Source organism: Megascapheus bottae, chromosome 10, assembly GCF_031878675.1.
Source record: "Megascapheus bottae isolate mThoBot1 chromosome 10, mThoBot2.hap1, whole genome shotgun sequence".
NCBI lineage: Eukaryota > Metazoa > Chordata > Mammalia > Rodentia > Geomyidae > Megascapheus > Megascapheus bottae.
The window spans coordinates 35,545,394-35,564,509 of NC_143518.1; the positions used below are offsets into that span (position 1 = coordinate 35,545,394).

General features: G+C 51.5%; 1 protein-coding gene across 1 annotated transcript; it reads left to right on the plus strand.

Annotated features, from left to right (window-relative positions):
- The first annotated feature begins 639 nt into the window (after positions 1-639).
- Positions 640-17,635, plus strand: Igsf9 (immunoglobulin superfamily member 9). The gene is made up of 21 exons (XM_090339815.1): positions 640-739; positions 1,593-1,819; positions 2,041-2,229; positions 7,052-7,204; positions 7,887-8,041; positions 8,265-8,382; positions 10,085-10,226; positions 10,325-10,470; positions 10,561-10,703; positions 12,318-12,458; positions 13,010-13,126; positions 13,314-13,464; positions 13,660-13,783; positions 14,011-14,186; positions 14,390-14,640; positions 14,861-14,945; positions 15,024-15,200; positions 15,476-15,518; positions 15,810-16,670; positions 16,915-17,042; positions 17,238-17,635. Exons 2-21 carry the CDS (start codon positions 1,762-1,764, stop codon positions 17,414-17,416), a joined length of 3,537 nt encoding a protein of 1,178 aa, XP_090195941.1. The 5' UTR covers positions 640-739; positions 1,593-1,761; the 3' UTR covers positions 17,417-17,635.
- The last annotated feature ends 1,481 nt before the right edge of the window (positions 17,636-19,116 follow it).

Consider the following 19,116-nt stretch of genomic DNA (forward strand, 5'->3'; position numbering starts at 1 on the left):
CGGGGAGTTCTCTGGAGCGCAGAGGACCTGCCTCAGTGGGAGGTAGAGCAGGTGTGAGAAGCTAGAATTTTGGAGGGACGGTGGTGGAGGCTTGGGTGAGATGGAGTGCTGAGTGGATAAGGGGCTGATGGATGGGGAGACGGGAAATGACGGGGCGCAGGGGGGTGGCAGTAGAGTTGGAAAGATCCTAAGGAAAGTGTGTGTGTGTGGGGGGAATATGGGGCTGCCCGCCTGACAACAATGTTGGCAGACAGAGCCAAGGGAGAACGGAGGGCTTCCATTTGGTTGGATAGAAGGGTTGTCCTAGAGCTATGGGAGGGTGAGCTGGCTGGGGCCATGGCAGACTGGGAATGTTGCTTCAGAATTCCCAGGAGTCAGGCCTTGAACAGAGAGACAGGGGCAAGTTTGCCATGTGGGAGATATTTTATAGCCAATGCTGAACTGTGAGGCCAAGGAGGGTGGAGGCCCCAGAGCAGAGTCCACTTAGATTTTCCAGGCCCAGGCAAGGGCCCTCTGGCTCCCCAAGGACGACCTTCAGACTGATGGGGCCTGGACTTGTCAACACTTCCTACCCTTTGTGCCCCTGGGTTCATTTTGTATGCCCTAGGGATATAGTTTTTTTTGTTGTTGTTGTTTTGTTTTTTTGTCTGAGATCATGCCCCTAGCACTGGGGAAGAGACTGCCTGGCAGACACTGGCACCCCCAGCATACTGGAGAGGAGTGAGTGGGAGGAATTGAGGTGAGGCATTTGAGTCAAGGTGCCTGGCAGCATCATGAGGGGAAGTGGTGCCTGCTGCCAGCCCCAGGACCTGCCCAGACCTGGAGGAGGATGCTGCCCCTCTCCCCATATCAGAAAATAGGGGAGACAGCTCCTCTCTCAAATTCTTAACTCATTAAAATGATATAGGAAGGCTGAGTAAAGAGGGCCTTTACACAAATTGGACTAGAGATTGTGTGGGAGCGTCTTAGGGGCCTCTTTGGGGGGCTTAAGCAGCTAGCTGGCTCTTGAGTGACACCCTCAAAGTCCTCCTTTGTCACAGTTGATGTGGGTACCATAATATGGGTTCTATCTTGCTTTCTACTATTGTGTTATCAGGACTAAGCAAAAAGAAGAGATAGAAGGTTGAGCTATGAGGGTCTTGATCTCTCATACTTCCCTGAATAATCTTACTCTTCCATGTATAAGAACTACCCAGGTTCTCCTAATTGTTTGCCAACAATATCATAATTCAGATTTTCTCTGCCTTTCATAGAATTCCTCTGCCTTAGGATCCTTTCAACTTGGTTGGCTGTTGACATTTTCTTACCTATGTAGTTTCCTCGCCCTGTACTCCCCCCTCTCCGTGCTTCCATCCTGTCTTAATCTCTGGGCTTTAAAAATCTCTGGCCTTGAAACTAGGGATATATTCTTAGTGACTGTTCAGTGATCAGCCCTGTAACAGAAATGATCCTTGGTCTCTTCACAGGCCTCCCCCATCCCTTGTATTTGCTTTCCCCCCTCCATTTTCCTCTAGTGTTTGTCTCTGACTGGGTTTTTTTTTCTGGGCTCCACCACTGACCAACTCTTCCTGTTGCCTTGTATTTGCATTTAGAGCTGGTGGATTCTCCAGAGAACAGCCGCCTCAGGTGGTACACGAGAGCTGAAACCTGAGGCCTAATCAGAAGGATTGATCCCAGGATTCCTGGGCAGTGGACATCTCTCGGCCCCTCCATCTGGGCTCCTGTGGATAGGAGGGGCCGGGCAAGCAGGCCAGCTGGGCTATGGTTTGGTGCTTCAGTCTGGCCATCCTCAGCCTGATCATCAGCCAGGGGGCTGACGGTGAGCTGGGGCTCAACAACTCCCTATTAGCCTTGGGGTGTGGGGTTTTCCTCAAGGGGCTGTGTGTGTGTGTGAGTTAGGAGATGGCTAGGGCTGGTTCTGGTGCAGATGAAGGGTCCTCTACCCAAAGTCCTAAGGAGCCTACAGAGATACTGATGGAATTTCCCCTCCCAGCTCTCACTTTGATCCCCTACTGTGCCCTCATGCCACCCACCATGCAGGTCGAAGGAAGCCTGAGGTGGTTTCTGTGGTGGGCCGGGCTGGGGAGAGTGCAGTGCTGGGCTGTGACCTGCTGCCCCCGGCTGGCCAGCCCCCTCTGCATGTCATCGAGTGGCTGCGCTTTGGATTCCTGCTTCCCATCTTCATCCAGTTTGGCCTCTACTCTCCCCGAATCGACCCTGATTACGTGGGTAAGAGTTCTCCTCAGGTGAGAGGGAGGGCGGTATCCCAGACAGAAATGAAGCTGGGTAGACCAAGTGCCATCTCCAGTCCTGCTCCAGTCTCATCTCCAGCTCCACTGCCTTCCTCTGCTTATCAAGCATGGCTCTGCCTCCCAGCATGTTGATTCATTGATGGATTCATGCACATGCACGTGTACACACAGGCACATGCACCTGTGTGCACACTAGAACTGTATTATTTTAGAACTTTGCCCCACAGGTGATCCTACATTCCTATTCCAAGTACCTATCCGAATTTTCCCATCATTCATTGTGCAACTTCCCTGATTCCATCCTGATCTCCTGTAATCTCTTAGCCATACCCTAGTCTTTGGCTCTCCTATCTGCTTGTTTCCTTGTCTTCCTACCCCCCATTGTCTGAGATGGTAGTTTGGGGGTGGGAGGGTTCCAGCCCTTTAGGGTGTGGACTGAAAGGGCAGCAGAGTGTGTAGGGCTTCAGTCTCTTTGCTTCTCGGTAGTGGAGAGATGGGGCGTAGTCTTATTCTGAGTAGAAGAGTACGTGCACACAGAGGGCAGGCTACGGAGGACTCTAGTTTCCCAAAGGTTAGTTCATATATGGATGGGGCTGGCTGGGTTGCTGCTGCTTCTGCTATACTCCAGCTGGCCCCCTGCAGTGGCCCCCTTGCTCCTAATCCTGGATGGAACTTTAATCTGATTGGTTTAGTGTGAGGTCTCAGAAGTAGTTAGGTCTCAGAGGGCCTGTGGGAGATCCTCACAGAGGACAGAGTCTTGCTGCTTCCTCAAAGGTGAAACTCAGAAAAGGCCACCAAGGGGGATGTTGTTGGGGACCCCCACTTTTTCCTTCTTTCGTTTTGAATCAGAGAGAGGCTCTGGGCTTGGCTGGGCTCTTGCCACAGGCAGGTTGAGCCGCCAGGGCTGGGAGCACAGGCAGGTGCTGTAGAAGGAAAGAGTTTATTTTCAAACTAGGGACAGTTATTGGCAAACAGCCTGGTGGGAGTGTGTCTGTGTCTACAGAAGCCCTCAGGGACTTGAAAGTGAGGCCCCAATTAGCACAGCAAAGCGGAGGAAGTGCCTGTGCCCACCAGCCCTCCTTCCTGTCTCTACTTGCCTGGGCATGGGGTTTAGGGCCACAGGGCTGAAGATGAGTATATTCAGAATATTAACTGAGAGAGGGCTTGGGAGAGAGGTGGAGGAGAGGTGAAAAGGGGCTTTCCCTGGGACTCCACCAAAAAGGTAGGGAATTCCTCCCTCCCTCCAACTTCTGTCCTGTCTGGCAGACAAGTTACTGGATGACTGTGTATCTGTGGATTTCTTTCTGACCCTGTACTGCTCCTTGAACTACAAGGGCCATGAACTATAACCTTTGGAACTTTTCCCCTATCCCTATAGTTTGTGATCACCTCTGCCCCTGACCAGTCTGGTCCAGAGAGTCAGGAGCCCAGAGGGAGGCCCCTGAGCCCATTAACCCTTTGATTGTCTTATAGTGCTGAAGGGGCCTCTCAGCCTTTGTGTAGGGGACTTGGAACTGTAGTTGCTAAGCAACCAGAGGTGGAGGTTGCTAAGGACAATGCTGTTCTGTCATAAACCCTCTGGGCAAGTGGAAGAGAGATGGGCCTGGGAGTGTGTGGGGGGGGGGGGGGCTGGGGGGAGGGCTGGTGGCCTAGAATGTGTGAGAGAGATACAGAGCTTTCAGAGCTTTCATGACCACAGTGAAGAGAAGGCTTGGTGGACTAAAAGTTATCTAGCGGAGGAGATTGGGTTCATTACAAACTCATGCAAAAGTAGCAAACAACAACAAAACCCCTGAAATTACCCCCCCCAAAAAAAACTAGTATAAAAGGAACTAGTTTGTGTGTGTGTGTGTGTGTGTGTGTGTGTGTGTGTGTGTGCTCGTGTGCATGTGTGCGCATGTGTGCATGTGCACGGGCCGGACCTTGGCCTTAAGCTCAGGGCCTAGGTGTGCTATTCCTTAGCTTTTTTGCTCAAGGCTGGTGCTCTAACACTTGAACCACAGCTCAACACTTCCAACTCTTGGGTGGTTAATTGGAGACAAGAGTCTCATGGACTTACCGGCTAAGGCTGGCTTAAACTAAGATCCTCACATCTCACCCTCCTATGTAGCTAGGGTTACAGTCATGAACCACCAGTGCCTGGTTTGAATTAGGATTTTGAGACAGATTAAATTAGCTACTGTAGGTAAAGTACTTAGTAATGTGCCTATAGAGTATCTTTACAGGGCTTTAGTCCATATTTTAGCTTCCTCAGAATGGATGTTAGTTGCATCAGTTCTTTGCATCTACGAGAGACAGGTTTTGGCCCTTGACTTTTGTATTTCATGGCAGCTTCAAGGTACCGCACAGAAATGACATATGATTTCTCATGGTGCTGTTTGATAAAAATCAGTTTTCTTGTTCTCTGTTTAGAACTCTGCTGCTCTCTTCGTCATCTCCCATTATCCTTCAAAACCATCTGCCTAATTATATCTCCCTGGGCACCTTGCTTGCTCCTCTTGCTTTGTAGTGCAATGTTTGGACAGAGCTGGTGCCATGCTTTGGATTTGTGTATGAGTGAACACATTTGCCCATGTTGGCTCAAGTCAGTATGGGTTCTTTGGGAAAACTTATAGAGCAGAGACTATCTTTTCTTACATCTGGCACATAGGTAGATCTGAATTCTATTAGGTTTGGTCCTATGGCTGGATCATGTGCTTACAGGTGGGTGGTCTCAGGACTATTGCATCTTCTTGCTCCTCTATATACCCCCGCAGCCCAGCGGATTTGAAGAACTGTGTACTGGATATTCTGGATCAGTTTGCCAGTGTCTTCCAGTTTCCCAAGAGAGAATATAGGCATATATGCTCAGTGGCTTGAACAGCATTCGACCCTAAAGCCAGTGTTCAGCAGAAATTAACTTTATTACTAGGCCGTGCTGTTTTGGAAAGGAAGTATCGGCTCCTTCATCTATAATGAAATTCTTGGGAGGATGGAATGTAATGACAGGGCCTAATACACTGCCATGTTCAGTGCTCAATCCCCTTTTCCTCTTCACTCTTTCATTTTAGAGCTCAAAAATTGCCATGATGAAAAAAGTTACTATTATGGGGGGCATAGAAGGGCCTCTGGCCTGGGGTCTGCTAGGCCAGGCAGATTAGGGTTGTGACGAATCCTACTGGTGAGTAGAAGGGTTTGATTATGTTAAATATTTAACTGCTAGGCCTAGTCTTATCTTCTGGGTGGGGATTAAACACCTAGCCCTTTAAACTGGAACTCCCAACCTGAAGAATTCACACCCAGGAACCATTCTTAGAAGAAGAAAAAAAAAAAAAAAAAAAGACCTTAGCCTCCATTCCTTTCCTGTGGACTCAGAGTAAGCTGACTTAGCCTCTTGGGACAGGTCATCTAGAGGTAGCATATTATTAGATCAGAAAGGATATGCCAACAGTTTTGGAGTTTTGACTGGGGAAGGGCTAGAATGGGGCATGATGTTAGGGGCCTTATCCTTGTCTACTATTTGTCTACCCCCCAAGTCACTGTGAGAGAAGGCAGCTGGTGAATGCAGAGAGAATTAGCTACAGTGCCCAAGGGACAGAGATTGCTGGCATCAATGATGGTAGAGAAGCAAATACAAATATTTAGGAGGTAGGATTTGGAAGATACACTAAGCAAATAGATAAGGTAGGGGGAGAGGAAGAGGAGATGGTGATTGTCAGTCAGTCATGGGGCCTGCAGTGAGTATGGGTTTCTGATTTCAGATCTGAAACGTGTGTGTGTGTGTGTGTGTGTGTGTGTGTGTGTGTGTGTGTGTGTGTGTATGTGTATATGTATAGCAGCCTTTGTGTTTCCACATATGCCAGGCACTATGCCATGTGCCTTCTTCCCATTATCTCTCCCTTCTGTCACATTCCAAACATTTTTTTCTTTTTCATTTTCATTTTCATAGAGGAGGAAACTAAACTTGACAGGTTAAGTTATTACCCAAAGGTGTCCATGACAGAGCTGGACTTGGATCTAGGGCTCTGGCTGCCAAGCTTGTGTGCCTTTTTCTTTAGACTACACTGCCAGGGATGGGTGAAGCTGATTCCATGCAGGGGTGCATGAGTGCCTTTGTCTGAGCCTGGTAGGGTGCTGTGGATGTTGACTCAGGGTGGGAACGAGCTGTCTGCTTGCGCTGTGATCTGTGGCTTTGTGGAGCCACATGTGGTCAGTCAGCGAAAGCCTGAGTGCCCTGGGGTGTGGTGGGGTGAGATGGTTGCTGACTCTGCTGCCTGTCTGGGCTGGACTCTGGCCACCCTAAGGCGCTTAGTCAGCTGATAATGGAGATGAGGGATTAGAGGCTTTAACAGGCCAGGTCTAGGTCCCTGCCAGGGCCCCAAGCTTAGATGGGGGTTCCAGGGACATTGCTTTTGGCAGAAGAATACCCAAGAGAGCCCATATTTTGCCATTACCAATAGAACTCAGGGATGAGCAGATCCTACAGAACTTCAGAGGAGAGCAAATGATGGCTCTTCAAACTCGTCCCCTAACCAGTCTCAGGAGCTAGATCAGTAGAACGTTCTGCTGACCCCTCTGCATTCCCTTTGTCTCAGCTGGGTCTCAGCTGGTGGGAGGCAGAAGCAGTCAGAAAGGTTCAACCCAGCAACATGCCCTCAATCACTCCGGCCTATCTGTGTAGACCCCCACAGGATCAGGGTCACAGAGTGAGCCTGGCCTCTGCCACAGAGAATGGCCAGTGTGAGCAGGCTCGGGTGGAGGCTTCCTGCTAGGTCCCTTCAGCACCCCTCACTCAGGGCTCCCCCACCCCAACACCCCAGGGCGAGTCCGGCTGCAAGCAGGAGCATCTCTCCAGATTGAAGGGCTTCGAGTTGAAGACCAGGGCTGGTACGAATGTCGAGTACTCTTCCTGGACCAGCACAGCCCAGAAGAGGATTTTGCCAATGGTTCCTGGGTGCACCTGACGGTTAATTGTATGTCTTCGCAGCTGGGGAAGAGCTGGGACCTGGAGGGAGGAGAATGCAGGGGGATGGAGAAGAGAAAGTTAAGTTTCCAGCCTGCTGGCAGGGCCAGAGCCCCACCCTTCCTGACACTCCCTGTTTGACCAATTAGTGGTTGATTCTTATCCAAATCTAATCAGCCTCCTAAGCTCTGAATCAGAAACTTCCTCTTCTCTTGAGGTCGGCCTCCTGGGCTAAGGTTCCTGTGCTCCGAGTGAAACAACTTTCCCTTAAACAGCACTTCGTGTTTTCAAAACACCTTTTTACTCAGGACCTTACTTAACTCTCTAAAAACAAAGTTATCATCATTCTCATTCCATAGGTGAGATTGGGGCGAGAAGTGGGTGGAGAAATGGCACATGGCACTGATGAGTGGCAGAGCACAGTGTAGGTCCTCTATCTCCAAGCTCCCTCTCCTCCATATTTCCATCCCTGCACAGCCAGCCTGTACTCAGGCTAGATCAGTGTGTGGTGATGGGGGGTACAATCCTCATCTTCTTCCAGGTATAATAGATTAGGATTGGGATTCCTATGAAGCTGTGCGGGCTGGTGGGCTGAGAGCTGCAATCCCCAGTTGTCTCCCTAGGCCTTGGATGCTGATGCTTTTGAAGCTATTAGTTGCTCTGGCAGGCTGTGATCCCTCTCTTCTCAATAGCACCCCCTCAGTTCCAAGACACACCTCCTCAAGTTCTTGAAGTGAAGGAACTGGAGCCTGTTACCCTGCACTGTGTAGCTCGAGGGAGCCCCCAGCCGCATGTGACTTGGAAGTTCCAAGGACAGGATCTTGGCCAGGGCCATGGCCAGCTGCAAGTAAGCCAGCTGGAGCCTGTGGGAAGGTGGGTTAGAGCTGGAAGACTGGCACCTGAGGGGTTGGGTATGCCCCATTGGGAGATGAGTCCCAGGAGGGGCATTGCATTGGCTTCTTTGAGTCTGGGGTGCTGTTTCCCTCTGCTGGCCAACCTTGGAAGTACCTGGTCTGAGGCTAGTTGTACAGAAAGGGATTTTTACCCTGAAGGACTACTTCTTTCCCCAGGTGCAGAATGGGACACTATGGATCCAGAGGGTGACCCGAAGCAGCACTGGAGTTTATACATGCCAAGCCTCCAGCACTGAGGGCAGTGCCACCCATGCTACCCAGCTTCTGGTGCTAGGTGCTTTTGGGTTGGGAAGACTAGAGGGCAGAAAATGCCTAAGAGAGTAGACAATGACCTGGAGTTGAGAGAAACACAGCAAGGCAGGGGGGAGGCTCCTGCCTGAGGGAGGGGTCCATATAGGTTGAGAAGTCTCCTAGTGCAGGCTGTTGCCCTTAAACTAATTGGTGTTCAAAAGGATGAGTCAAGAAGCTGGGCATGGTGGCTCATGCCTGTAATCCTAACTACTCAGGAGGCTGAGATCTGAGGATCATGATTCAAAGGCAGCCAGGCATTTTATAAAGATGGTGAGACTCTTACCTCCAATTAATCAATAGAAAACAGGAAGTGGTGCTGTGGCTCAGGGGGTAGGGCAGTAGCCTTGAGCTGAAGAGCTCAGGGACACCACCCAGGCCCTGTAACCTCCTAGCCCCCTCCACACACACAAAAGGATGTCAAGGGAGAAATAGATGTTTAGTTCTCAGAAGTATGGTAGAGGGGTTGGGAGTGTGGCCTATCGGTAGAGGGCTTACCTAGTGTGCTTGAAGCCTTGAGTTTGATTCCTCCATACCACATACATAGAAAAAGGCAGAAGTGGTGCTGTGGCTCAAGTGGTAGAGTACTAGCCTTGAGAAAGTCCAAGGACAGTGCTCAGGCCCTGAGTGTTAGCCCCAGGACTGGGGGGTGTTGGTGTTAGGCTGCGAGTTGGTCTTCTCATCAAACAAGTTCATATCTATCTCTCAACACTCTGACAAGAATTTAGGTTCAGCGAAGCACAGTGAGTGTGGCACAGTGAGGTGTGTGGGGCCTGGAGTCTGTCTTCCTAGGATGGGTACCTATGTAGGAAATAAAGTGGGAACTGTTGCTCTTCATAAGAAGGGCAGTGTTGGATAATGATTAAAGATGGAGATTCTGCCAGGAAGCTGGGTGCTGGTGGCTCATGCCTAGCTTCTCAGGAGGCTGAGATCTGACAATCATGGTTCGAAGGCAGCCCAGGCAGTAAAGTCTATGAGATGCTTATTTCCAGTTAACCACCAGAAAACTGGAAGTGGCGCTGTGGCTCAAAGTGGTAGAGCACTAGCCAAGAGAGAGAGAGGGAGAGGGAGAGGGAGAGAGAAGAAAGCTCAGGGACAGTGCCTAGGCCCTGAGTTCAAGTCCTAGGACCCACACCAAAAAAATAAAAAAGGAAAGATCTAGGTATCTTAGGTATCTCCTGTAGTCCTAGCTAGTCAGGAGGCTGAGATCTGAAGATCATGGTTTTGAAATTAGCTTGGGCAGGAAAATCTGTGTGCCTCCCATCTCCAATTTATTACCAAAAAGATGGAAGTGGAGCTTTGGTTCAAGTGGTAGAGTGTGTGCTTTAAGCACAATAGTTGAGAAGGACTACTCAGTCCTTAGTTCAAGCCATAGGACCAGCACAAAACCAACCAACCAAACAAAAAACTATCCCCCCCAGTACTTGCTAGGCAGGGGAAAACTACACGAACGGTGTCACCTCTGATGGAACAGGGAAATTTTGAGAAGGGGAGCAGGGCTGAGGTGGGGGGAGGGAGAGAGGAAGGGAGGATGAGCTTTTGTTATACATCCAAGGCCCTACGGTGTCCTACCCTACATACCAGAGGGCCGATCAGGAAAAGTTGTAGAAGTACTCATAAAGTGCTGGGGTCACCTCATAAAGTGCTGGGGTGCCTGAGGTCACCTCTCTCCTTTGTGTGCCCCACAGGACCCCCTGTCATCATTGTACCCCCAGAGAACAGCACTGTCAATGCCACCCGGGATGCTTCCCTGGCCTGCCGGGCTGAGGCCTACCCTGCTAACCTCACCTACAGCTGGTTCCAGGATGGCGTCAATGTCTTCCACATTAGGTGAGGTCACCCACACTTGGAGCTGTGGTGGAGGAGAACTGAGGAGCCCTTGGGCTGGGAGAGACGTGGACCCCCTCCTCATACCTGCCATATTGTAGCCGGCTGCAGTCCCGAGTGCGGATCCTGGTGGATGGAAGCCTTCGGCTGCAGGCTGTCCAGCCTGATGATGCTGGCCGCTATACCTGTGTGCCCAGCAATGGCCTCCTGCGCTCGCCCTCAGCCTCTGCCTATCTCACTGTGCTCTGTAAGCCTGACCCCAGCTCCTTCAACAGCCTGTTCCTGCTCCTAAGCCAGGACAAGGCCTTTGCCCTCAACAACACTACTTCCCCCCCAGATCCAGCACAGGTGACAGCAATGCCTCCTGAGACACCCCTGCCCATAGGCCTGCGGGGCATAATCCGATGCCCAGTTCGTGCCAATCCCCCATTGCTCTTTGTCAGCTGGACCAAGGATGGGCAGGCCCTGCAGCTGGACAAGGTATGCTCTTGGGGCAGGGAGGATGCAAGTCTTAGTTTGGTGATATTGTGGTATATAAGGCCTGCAGTGGAGTTAGCTCTGTGCCTAAGAAAATACACTTCCTTGGGTATTGGCAAAGTAGTGTTTATCCTTAGGGAGGACATTGTCCCAGGGGGACAGCAGCAGAGACTTTATGAGGAGGCTAGGAATGGAATAAATGCCTTCCTATCAAGCATGGTTGAAGATAGACTGGTAACAGATTTGGGCTTTGCTGATGAGTCTTGAAGAGTGAACATTATTCCAGGCAGAAATGAGGACCCAGAGTCAGGACATGATGTAGGGTGCTTTTGGAATAATGAGGTGGGAAGTTTTGGGGGGAGCTTCAGAAAGTGCCTGGAGGGATATGTGTGGTGTAGAAAACACTGTAAAGACAGGTTGGGACCTAAAGGAAAACAAAACAATTCCATGCCAAGTTAATATTATTTCATTCCTAAGTGATTGGGTTCTTTATCTACAGAGACTATAAATTCCTTGGGGCCTAGCATTGCACTATTTATTTATTTATTTTGTGCCCGTTCTGGGGCTTGAACTCTAGGTCTGAGCACTGTCCTTAAATTTCTTTTGCTCAAGGCTAGCACTCTAGCACTTGGAGCTGCACAGCACCACTTCCAGCTTTTTCTGAGCAGTTTATTGGAAATAAGAGTTTCATGGACTTTTCTGTCGGAGCTGGCTTTGACCCTTGCTCCTCACATCTCAGCCCTCTGAGTAGCTAGTATTACAGGGCCAAGTCACTGATCCTTGACTATCATTGATTTTTTTTTTTTTTTTGTGGGTTGTGGGGCTTGAACTCTGGGCCTGGGCGCTGTCCCTGAGCTCTTCAGCTCAAGGCTATCAGCCTATCCTTGAGCCTCAGCCCCACTTCCCATTTTCTAGTGATTAATTGGAGATAAGAGTCTCACGGCTCCTGAGTAGCTAGGATTATAGGCGTGAGCCACCGAGTTCTGCTTCGTTGGATCTTTTAATCTTGATGTCTCTAGGGATTTGTTTTTTGTTTTTTTCAAAAGTAGTACTCAAAAGTTTGTTAAATGTTTAAAAAGTCTAAGCCAATATGAGCTAGAATAATTTTTTTCAGCAAAGAGGTACAATAAGTGTCGGAGCAATTGGGAGTTGAGTTTGTGAGGTGGAGTGGGGAGGGGACCATGAGAGGTGTTGTGAGATGTTGAAATTGTCTCAGTAAGGGGTTATGAAGTCTGAGCTGGAGAAGATGGATGGGCCCTGTGCTCAGACAGAAAAGTATTTAGATGGGGAGAGGGAGGGATCACACTTGCTTGAGGACAGTGAGCGGTGGGTTTGATGTAGAATCAGGATAGAGGATGCAGAATGAGGTGACAGGACAGTGAGGTCACTGCAGGCAGGGAGCTCCCTGTGATACCTCTCCAGGACACCGTTCATGCTGATACCGGCACCTGTGTCGTCACAGCCTCACATGCACTGTGTAGTAAAGAGAGCTGGAGAGCTGGAGTGCAGAGTATTAAGGTCCTGCACATTGTCTTTCTCTCCTCTTGTGTTGCCTCGGCCGCCTAACCTTCCTCTGTGGAGTTTCTTCCTCTAGTTTACGTCTTCTTTGCCCTTCAGTTTCCTGGTTGGTCCCAGGGCCCAGAAGGCTCACTGATTATTGCTGTGGGGAATGAGGATGCCCTGGGAGAATATTCCTGCACCCCTTACAACAGTCTTGGTACAGCCGGGCCCTCTGCTGTGACCCGTGTGCTGCTCAAGGTGAGGTGCAGGTGGGCCAGAGGCCTGCCACGATGTTGGGTTAGGTGGCTGATGACCTGTGTTCCGGTTGAAGTGATGAGGTGGGACGGGACAGACTCAGGGAGGAGTAACTTCCAAATCCCTTTCACTTGGTGGCCACAGCAGCAGCTGTCAGATGACATCTCATAGGTTTATGTGGAGGTAGGATGCCAGCCACATAACATATTAACCAAATGAGATACCTGGTTCAGCCTTGACTCATCAGTCCTCAGCTCTGCCGCCCTTCCTCTCTGTAGCTGTGAGGAAGGCAGCAAAGTAGCGAGGAAGAAGAGAGTGATCAGTAGAGGTTTGTGCGTCTCCAGAGAGCCTCTCAGGGCCACCAGTCCTCTGCTGTCCCACCAACTCCCTGAAACAAATGACCTCCTGGGGACTGAGACAAAGCTAGGGAGTAACTGAGAGGAGAGATGGCAGGAGGTACGTGGACCACACAGTGTGACAGGGAGCTAAAAAAGGAGGACAGGTACAAGAGAGGCCTTGAAAGAGGCCTCTCTCAATGCAGATCTGGCCCACAGGCTCCCCCAGCTTTTATAGACCGGCCCAAAGAAGAATATTTCCAAGAAGTAGGGAGGGAGCTGCTCATCCCCTGCTCTGCCCGAGGAGACCCTCCTCCTACGATTTCTTGGGCCAAGGTAAGGCTCCTGACCCCTTCTCCCCAGGTCCATGTCCATGGCATGTCTGCCCCTGCCATCTGGGAAGGAGCATGCTCTTGGAGGGTTCTTGAAGGGCGGGGAAGAACCATGCTCCCTGGAGAGATGAGTGGCCTCCTTGGTGAGGGGTGGCTGCATATGTCCTCAGGGCTGACCGGTGGTTCTGTAGGTGGGCCGGGGGCTGCAGGGCCAGGCCCAGGTGGACAGCAACAACAGCCTCATCCTGCGACCTTTGATCAAAGAAGCCCACGGACGTTGGGAATGCAGTGCCAGCAATGCTGTGGCCCGAGTGGCCACCGCCACCAATGTCTATGTGCTGGGTTAGTGACTGGACATCGGGCTGGGGCTGGGGGAATCCATGTGTGTCGGGAGGCTGAAGAGTCCATTGTAAAGCCTCAAATGGGGGAGTGTGGCCATGGCACTCTTGGAATGATAGATGGAAGAGAGAGCACCCCCATTTGCTTGTTACCCTCCCTCAGGGCTCTGACCATTCTCCTTTCGTTCCCCCTACCCAGGTACCAGCCCTCATGTGGTCACCAATGTGTCTGTAGCACCTTTGCCCAGGAGTGCCAATGTCTCCTGGGAGCCTGGCTTTGATGGTGGCTATCTGCAGAGATTCAGTGTCTGGTATACCCCACTGTGAGTGACTTGTTCCTACCTCCACTCTGGAACTATCAGGCCCTCTGCCCTTTCCCCCTTACCCCTAGCTGTGTCTTCCCTCTGCTGCCCTGTTTCCAGATTCTTAGGTGTTCAGAGCCCAGTTTCTGTGATTTGGGATGGCTGAGCAGAGGGAGGAGGAAGCCGGCTCTTTGGATCTAACCTTCCCAGTCTTCCTCTCTCATGAATCCATTCTCCATGTTTCCCAGGGCCAAGCGTCCTGACCGAGCCTACCATGACTGGGTGTCTTTGGCAGTGCCCGTCGGGGCAACGCACCTTTTAGTGCCAGGACTGCAGCCCCACACTCAGTACCAGTTCAGTGTCCTAGCTCAAAACAAGTTGGGCAGTGGGCCCTTCAGTGAGATTGTCTTGTCTGCACCAGAAGGTGAGAAAGTCCTTGCGTCCCAGTGCAGTGGAGGGAGAGGGGCTGAGGGAGAAGATGGTTACATGTTTGGAACGAGATCAGAATGGGGTAGAGGTACTGGGCAGCCTGGCTGGGTCCCTGGGGACTGGGGAAGGGCCAAGGGAGGCATAGGACGAGGGACACTGGGAGCTCTATCTCTGACTTGCTCCTCTGCCCATATTCAGGTATTCCCACCACACCAGCTACCCCTAAGCTTCCCCCAACAGAGATGCTGCCTCTCTTGTCACCTCCTCGAAGTTTGGTGGCAGTCAGGACGCCCCGGGGGGTTCTCCTGCACTGGGATCCTCCAGAAATGGTACCTGAGAGACTGGATGGCTACGTCTTAGAAGGACGGCAAGGCTCTCATGGCTGGGAGGTGTTGGACCGGGCTGTGGCAGGGACAGAAATGGAGCTGCTGGTGCCAGGCCTTATCAAGGTATATGTGGGAGTTGGTATCAGGAAAGCCCTTCTAAGCATTGCCTAATGTTTGGTCCATTCTCATCTCATCTCATCTTCTCCCCATCTGACCATCTTCACCTCCCCTCCTTGCTTCATCCTTACCTCCCAACTATAAAGTGTTTGTAAATGGGGTTAACCATGGGCAGTGCTGGGCGTTCTGACCCCTTTCCTGGCACCCCCTCTCTCCCAATCTCCAGGACGTTCTCTATGAGTTTCGTCTTGTGGCCTTTGCGGATAACTACGTCAGTGATCCCAGCAACACAGCCAATGTCTCCACTTCCGGTGAGGACTTAGTGGGAAGGAAGGGTTCTGAAGGTTTGGGGATTCCCAGCCCACTGACTCTCTTGATCCCTTTCCTAGGCCTGGAAGTCTACCCCTCACGCACACAGCTGCCGGGTCTCCTGCCCCAGCCTGTCTTGGCTGGTGTGGTAGGTGGGGTTTGCTTCCTGGGCGTGGCTGTCCTGGTGAGCATCCTGGCCGCCTGCCTCATGAACCGGCGCAGGGCTGCCCGGCGTCGACGCAAACGACTCCGCCAGGGTAGGTCCCAGCACTCTCATTCCTCCTCTCCCCTCACCTCGCCTCTGTCTTCATCCCTGGGGTCCTGAGCACTTACTACTTAGGGGTGAGTCTTCGTAATCCCCTCCTTACCTGGGAGAGCAGTACTTCCATCGCATGGTCCATGTACCTTCTTATAGTCCTGCACTGGGCCTTGCCTAGTATTCCTGCTAGAAAGGGGTTGGGTTGGCACTTACTGTTAAGTGCCCAGGGCTCAGGTTTTATTTGTGTCACCTCCTGTTCTCATATCCTTACAGATCCACCTCTCATCTTCTCCCCACCCAGGAAATCAGCACCACAGTAAGTCCTTCTGCCTTATTGGCTTCCTTCCACCTTCCCCATTCTACCCACTAGCATGCTCTGCTTCCTAATCTGCACCTTTGGGACAGACAGGAAGGCCTGGAAACAGAAGTCAGGGGGAGGTGAGTGAGAGCAGAGGCATCATCATCCTGAGGCAGTTCTGTGCTGTTAAGTGCCTTCCCTCCACCACCTTGGTCCTTCCCTCGCTTGCTCTCCCTGATTCTATCCTACTGTACAACAGGGTGGTTGTATAACCAATCTCTCAAGGCCTGATACCCTGTCCTTTCCCAGATCTGCTCCTGGATCCGGCAGTCCTGACAGTGTGGCCAAACTGAAGCTCCAGGGCTCCCCGGTCCCCAGTCTACGGCAGAGTCTGCTCTGGGGAGAGACTGCCCGGCCTCCCAGCCCTCATCCTGACTCTCCACCTGGCCGAGGACCCTTACCCCTGGAGCCCATTTGCCGGGGCCCAGATGGCCGCTTTGTGATGGGCCCCACTGTGGGGGCCTCCCAAGAAAAGTCAGGCCTGGAGCAGGCAGAACCTCGGAACCCAGTGCAACATCAGGCCCAGTCCTTTGACTGTAGCAACAGCAGCCCCAGTGGGGCACCACAGCCCCTCTGTATTGCAGATATCAGCCCTGTGGGGCCCCCTGCAGCAGCTTCAACGGGCCCCTTGCCAGGACCTGGACCTCTGCTCCAGTACCTGAGCCTGCCTTTCTTCCGGGAGATGAATGTGGATGGGGACTGGCCTCCACTTGAGGAACCCAACCCTGTTCCTCTCCCAGATTACATGGATCCTCGACTGTGCCCCACCTCATCTTTCCTTCCACCTCCAGATTCCCCGCCTCTGTCTTCCAGGGTGGCATTTCCTGGGGCTGTGTTAGGGGCTGGGGGCACTTCAGAGCCTCCTTACACAGCTTTGGGTGACTGGACACTGAGGGAGCGGCTACTGCCAGGCCATCTCCCTGCTGCCCCTCGGGGCAGTCTCACAAGCCAGAGCAGCGGGAGGGGAAGTGCTTCCTTCCTGCGGCCCCCTTCGTCAGCCCCTTCTGCAGGGGGCAGCTACGTCAGCCCCGCTCCAGGAGATACCAGCAGCTGGGCCAGTGGCCCTGAGAGATGGCCCCGAAGGGAACATGTGGTGACAGTCAGCAAAAGGTGAGGGCAGTACCTGGCAATCCTAGCTCTGGCCCCAGTTTTGTCCTGTTCTGTATGTTCCCACACCACTACCCTGCTCTTCCCCCATACCTGGACCCGAAGAGACCCGGTCTCCTTTTTTGAAGTGTTTGCTGATGTCCAGGGATTTCCAGATGATACCTAGGGTTCCATTTAAGTTGGAGACTCCAGGTTGAAGCTTGCCTCTATTCCTCTACTCACCTCATGCATTTGTCCCTTTTACCAGGAGGAACACATCAGTGGATGAGAACTATGAGTGGGACTCGGAATGCCCTGGGGACATGGAATTACTGGAGACTTGGCCCCTGAGCGTGGCAGGCTCTCGACCCCAACCTGAAGTTGAGCCAGTGCTAGGTATGCTGTCCCACATCCTCTCTGCCACCACGACCCACCTGCTTCCAGTAAGGTCCTAAGCCCCAGGCTTCTTGCTGTACACTGTCTTCTTCCCTGGTTCACTACACTGCAAGGCCCTTTGGAACTTTAGACTTGAGCTCTTTACCCAGGGAACCACAGGACCTCTTTTCTCCTTGTCCTGTCTACCTTTTGTAGGTGCTAAGACTTTAGAGGAAGGCTGCCTCCTGAACACTGCCCGTGCTGCTGGCCCTGAGGCTCGATGTGCTGCCCTTCGGGAGGAATTCCTGGCCTTTCGCCGCCGCCGAGATGCCACCAGGGCCCGGCTACCACCCTATCGACCAGGCCCTCACCCCGAACAGGCCACTCTGCTGTAAAGCTGGGATAAGGCCCACAGCATGACCAAGCTGCCAGCTCAGAAACTGCCCCCACCATTTTGAGCTCTGCACAGAGCTTGAGGGTGGGCTTGGGTGAACTTAGTATGGAATGTATGTGCTCATCCCCTAGGAGGATCTGGATTGGAATGGGGATCTTAGTTTTCCTCTGTGTGTGTGTGTGTGTGTGTGTGTGTGTGTGTGTGTGTGTGGTTGCTTTAGTGTGGGTGAAGTTTTTTACAGGTGAATAAAAAAGTCTGTACAATGTTTCTGTGAACTGTATTGTTTTGACTCTGAAAGGTAGAATGTGTACTAGGCCCTTAGAGAATCCTGAGATAGCTGGGTGTGGTGGTCCACGAGAGGCTTAGGCAAGAGGATTAGGGAGTTCTAGTCCTGCCTAGGGTACATAGTGAGTTGAGATTAGCCTGAACTGCATAGCAAGACCCTGTCTCAAGAAGCAAAACAACAATAACAAAAACAAAAATGCAAAATCAAACAACAATTTAACTCATCCTCAGGGGGAGAAAAAGCCCTGAGAAAACACAAAATTCACAAAGACCTGCTTTGCCCTTGGGGAGTTCCTTCTAGCCAGTGAAGCAGACAAGTAAAGAAATGGTTACAGTATGATGTGATAAGTTCTCACGATAAAGCTATTTATTGATTATGTCCAACACAAAAGAGTTCAGGTCAAGGTAACATTTAGTGAGTGCTTACAGCATGTTCTGGGACAAACCCTGCTTGTGGGAAAGCCTTGGGATCCTCACAGGTGGTAATGATACTAGAATTCATTATAGGCCAGGTACTATTGAAGCTCCTTACCCTTCCTGGCTTAATTTTCTGCTGCTCTGGGTTTGTTTTGTAGCGCTTAGCTTGTTTTGTAGACTAGGGAACTATAGAGGGTTTTATTGATCTGCCTCTAAGCCACATAGTGGGTAAGGGGCAGACCAGGTAAGATGCCAGTTAAGGAAAGGCATCCTGGACAGATGATCCATATAATCTGTATATGTAGAGGTACAGAGCAGTGCAAGGATGCTCCATAGGTATGAGTAGGATGAGGAGGGGACAAAGAAAGGATAGGTCAGAAGGGGTTGCTTGATGTCTGAATAGCAAGCTCAGTAGGGCATGCTACCCTCTGTCAATCAGCCACTGACAATTGTGAGAAGAGACTCCACCCCAGGATTCTGCCCAGCAAACCTGAAAGGGTAAAAAGTGTCCATTTCCTCCTAAATTATGTTGATCACCACAAGAGGCAGAACTTCTGCATCCTCCCCCTCCCTCTTTGTGTTTCCCTGTCAGCTTTGGATCGTTCATGGTTACTTGGAAAGAGGTTCCATTCTTCAGTTGGTTTGGGTGCTGTGTGGGTGCGCATGCTCACAGGTTCTGGCGCTGTGAACTCGGGGCCTCCTAATTGTTAGGCATGTGTTCTACCAAAGGAGAATGGCCCTTCTCGTCTGATTGCTCCCAGAGTTCAGAGCCAGGAGGCAAAGTCCTAGAGGAGGTGATGAAGAAGTCACTGTCTGAACCCTGTGTCCAATACTGACCACGCCCCTGAGCTCTGGGGAAGCAGTGACCTCACTATGTTAGTTTCTGCCCAGGCTTGAACTAGATGGCAGGCAAGACCACGTGGGAGCGCTGTCCTGACCTGCATGCCCCAGTCCAGTCACACCCCAAGACAGTTGTGGGGTGAGGCTCTTCCTGTGCCT